Source organism: Cherax quadricarinatus, unplaced genomic scaffold, assembly GCF_038502225.1.
Source record: "Cherax quadricarinatus isolate ZL_2023a unplaced genomic scaffold, ASM3850222v1 Contig5440, whole genome shotgun sequence".
NCBI classification, from domain to species: domain Eukaryota; kingdom Metazoa; phylum Arthropoda; class Malacostraca; order Decapoda; family Parastacidae; genus Cherax; species Cherax quadricarinatus.
The window spans coordinates 12,997-16,443 of NW_027200466.1; the positions used below are offsets into that span (position 1 = coordinate 12,997).

The 3,447-nt window shown below is 40.1% G+C and overlaps 1 protein-coding gene across 1 annotated transcript; it reads right to left on the reverse strand.

The window, feature by feature from the left end:
• Positions 1-845: 845 nt before the first annotated feature.
• Positions 846-2,856, reverse strand: LOC128706285 (uncharacterized). Its single transcript, XM_070081968.1, has 4 exons — positions 2,783-2,856; positions 1,238-1,514; positions 1,052-1,119; positions 846-968 (listed from the first exon to the last, which is right to left on the reverse strand). The coding sequence occupies exons 1-4, from the start codon at positions 2,783-2,785 to the stop codon at positions 879-881; spliced, it is 438 nt and encodes a 145-aa protein (XP_069938069.1). The 5' UTR covers positions 2,786-2,856; the 3' UTR covers positions 846-878.
• Positions 2,857-3,447: the final 591 nt, after the last annotated feature.

Below are 3,447 nucleotides of genomic sequence, written 5' to 3' on the forward strand. Positions count from 1 at the left end.
TTGTGGATGAGTGGAACAAACTCCCAAGTACCGTTATAGAGGCCAGAACGTTGTGTAGCTTTAAAAATAGGTTGGATAAATACATGAGTAGATGTGGGTGGGTGTGAGTTAGACCTGATAGCTTGTGCTAACAGGTCGGTTGCCGTGTTCCTCCCTTAAGTCAATGTGACCTGACCTGACTAGGTTGGGTGCATTGGCTTAGGCCGGTAGGGACTTGGACCTGCCTCGCATGGGCCAGTGGGCCTTCTGCAGTGTTCCTTCGTTCTTATGTTCTTATGTTCTTAAGAGAATAACTTCGTCCACTGAGCCACCTTCTGAAGAAAGTGGGGAGAGAAAGGTATACCATCGTCAGTAGCAGAGTTCTGCTGCTGACTATGGTATACTTCGCACGTTCCCCTTCCTTCGCCATAGAATCTATTTCCTGATGAAGCGTTGATCAGGAAATAAAGATTCTACGGCGAACACTACTGGTTAGAGTCTCAATGGAAATGGAAGGACGAAGATGTGTAGATTGACGAGGAATGATTTACATGGAAAAAATATACACGAAGATGAATATAGGAAAGTTTAGGGCGGGGAGAGGGGGAAGGAGGGCCCTCGAAGTTAGGTTAGGGAATAAGAGCAAGTGGCGAATGTATAGATGGGTTTACTGTAAGGAATCTTAGTTGAAGATTGTAAATTTAGTAGCACTACATGTGCTAGGCAGTAGTTAAATTTGGGAGGTTGTAGGACTTTAATGTTTGAGATACATGCACAGAAGTATTCTGTAAGTTTGGGAAACTTATTTCAGTAATAAAAGTTAGGTTATAGTAAAACCCGAGTTCAGGGAAGATGCAAAGTATATGTAGGAGGCAGAATTTATTTTATAAAGTCAGTAGTTAGTGTGCGGGTTTACAGGTATGGTAGTCCAAGCAGGTATCGAAGCAGCATTTCTGGGCGCGAGGGCAGTGACCGTCTTGAGGACATACCTGGAAAGGAGAAATTTAAATGAAACCGAGAAGGAATTAATTCAATTTCACGAATTTGTTGGCAATTAGGTTTATGAACTTACTGGGGGAGCGGCAAAAGCTCTGCGAGAAGTGCACGTTGTCAAGGCGGGAGGACATCTACCAGCGTGCCCTAGATAATACAGGGTTACTTTATTCTCTAATCAAGGTAAAGTATGGCATAGTTAAATTAAACCAATATAGCACATGGGAAATTAAATAGGAAGTTTTTAAAGTTTTACTATACGTACTTTGTTCCCTTATTATTGGGAGGGATTCTGGTCCACAACAATAGAAATCTCCTCTGTGAAGACCCGCAGGTTTGCGGCAGTAGTAGTTGCATGGTTCATGGAAGTTCTCAGAATCGACTGGTGGGCGAGGAAGTATTGATGCTGCCAAGTCATCTTGTGGGCGATTAGCCAGTAAGAGCGCGTCTACATTCTCTCGAGGTTCATTTTGCAAGTCTGGCTGCTCGTCATTCTGTGGTTTACTTACCACCGAGGTCACGACCAGCAAGACTAGGAACAGCTGAAGGAAATTAAGTAGCAAGGGGAAGATATTGACAACAGTGGATTAAGGAAAATGTGAAGAGATTTTACTAAGAACTAAAGTAAATGTTTGAGTAAAATTTAGAATTAAGGGGTCGAGACTAATTAGAGCAGTAGATTGTGACTATGCGAGTAGTTTTAATGTTAATAATTACGAATAATGTATAGTATGGCACATGTACGTTGTAATTTTATTATATTGAAGGGATGGTAGTTTCAGTACAGCTTTAAAAATAGTAAGAAAGTTTGTACAATATTCAATGCGGTGGAATTTGTACGAAACAAGGGAAGTAAAAGGGTAGGAAGTCTAGAGAGCACGGGAATGCTGGACTAGCAGCGGTTTAGGACAGTGTCAGTCTGATTTGTACAAGACTGTATCGCTTTAGTTATGCGGAACTAAATATACAATGAAGCAAGCCATTTAGTTAAGGATGGGTACCTTGTCGATTACTGAACTCCACACTTCACTGGGTGGCAATGTAAATGGGGGAAGGGCTATTATGATCAAAAACTGCTAGAGGGGAAGGGTTATGATACACGAAGTTAAAGTCCTCGTCGCATGCTGTAACAATTTGGAAAATTGTATGCAAACTAGGATATTTAGTAAAGACATTAGGTACAGGGTAAATTTAAGGCAAGGTATATTTATCAAGGCGAGATTGATGGAGTATTTATAAAAAATTATGCATAGCCCGTATGAAGTTCCATGTTAGCTTACTAATTCAAGTGTTAAGGCCCACATTGAGTATATGGAGTAAATCTTAATTTAAGAGGCTAGCTTAGTGTATTAAGGAAAAGAATATATATAAATTATAATCAGAAGAAGCGCTAAGCCACTAGGACTATATAGCAATATATATATAATATTGCTAATATATATACAATATATATATATATACATATATTACACGAGACCAGTTGTCAGTATATTAATACTAGGGTAATGTGTTTGTTATGCACTATTATACTCATCCTGTGGGTGGTAGTCAAAAGATTACGGAGGTACATAATGGATCCAGGGATTAGGCCCAGAAATTGTGATAACTGAGCAAGTTATCAATCCCTGAACCCCATTATGTACCTCTAATCTTTTGACTACCGCCCACAAGATTGGTATGGGGGTATGTACTAACGAGATTTTGAAGCTCAAAACAATGAAATAAATATTTAAACCCGTAAGAAAATAGAAGTTGTATCTAACACAGTCATACGAGCCACTAACGTTCATATAAATAAAGTAATACTAACCATGATGTAAAAAAAATGAAATGAACTGACGAGATGTTCCACTGGAATGATAGTAGGTTACACCTCACCGCTTATATACCCTCACCAGAGGTGTCTAGCCCCCCCTACCCACCCCTACAATTACCCTCCGCCCACCTTACCTACACATTGCTGAATTAATTGGTCTGTAAGCCTATCGACTACTCAGAGTCGTTAAGACTTCAAACAAGGAAACTTTAATACCTCTTAAGAGAATATTGGCCTTACCTGCTGTGTTTAATTTATTATAGATATAAACACTTAGCTGATAAATGACAGCAAATCGTCTACACAGCCGCCCCTGCAGACGAGGTCTAGAAGCTGTCGAAACCATCACAACAGTGGGCTGTCAAGAGATACAATTTGTAAGTATAAATTACCCCTAGGGGGTGTTATGTCAGCATATTTCATTCGATGATGGCTGACGAATACTTACTTGTTTGGACTCAAAAGTCCACACCTTACTGCCGATTATAGGTTGATTACAAACTCCTTGTGACTCAAGAATTGCGCAATCCCCCGATCTACAAGAAATTCGTAACATACCTTGCTCTTTGTAACGTGAGCTATGGTGTTCTCAACACCTTCGACAGATATCGGTGACTTGATAGAAGCTGAAGTGTCCTTGGATGTCCACGTCTTCCATT

Bases quoted from the DNA above. Each gene is read 5' to 3' on its own strand.
- LOC128706285 (XM_070081968.1), bottom strand. The intron at 1,120-1,237 runs GTACGTATAGTA...TGTATTATCTAG, and splicing joins CCCAATAATAAGGGAACAAA to GGCACGCTGGTAGATGTCCT. The intron at 969-1,051 runs GTAAGTTCATAA...TCTCCTTTCCAG, and splicing joins GAGCTTTTGCCGCTCCCCCA to GTATGTCCTCAAGACGGTCA.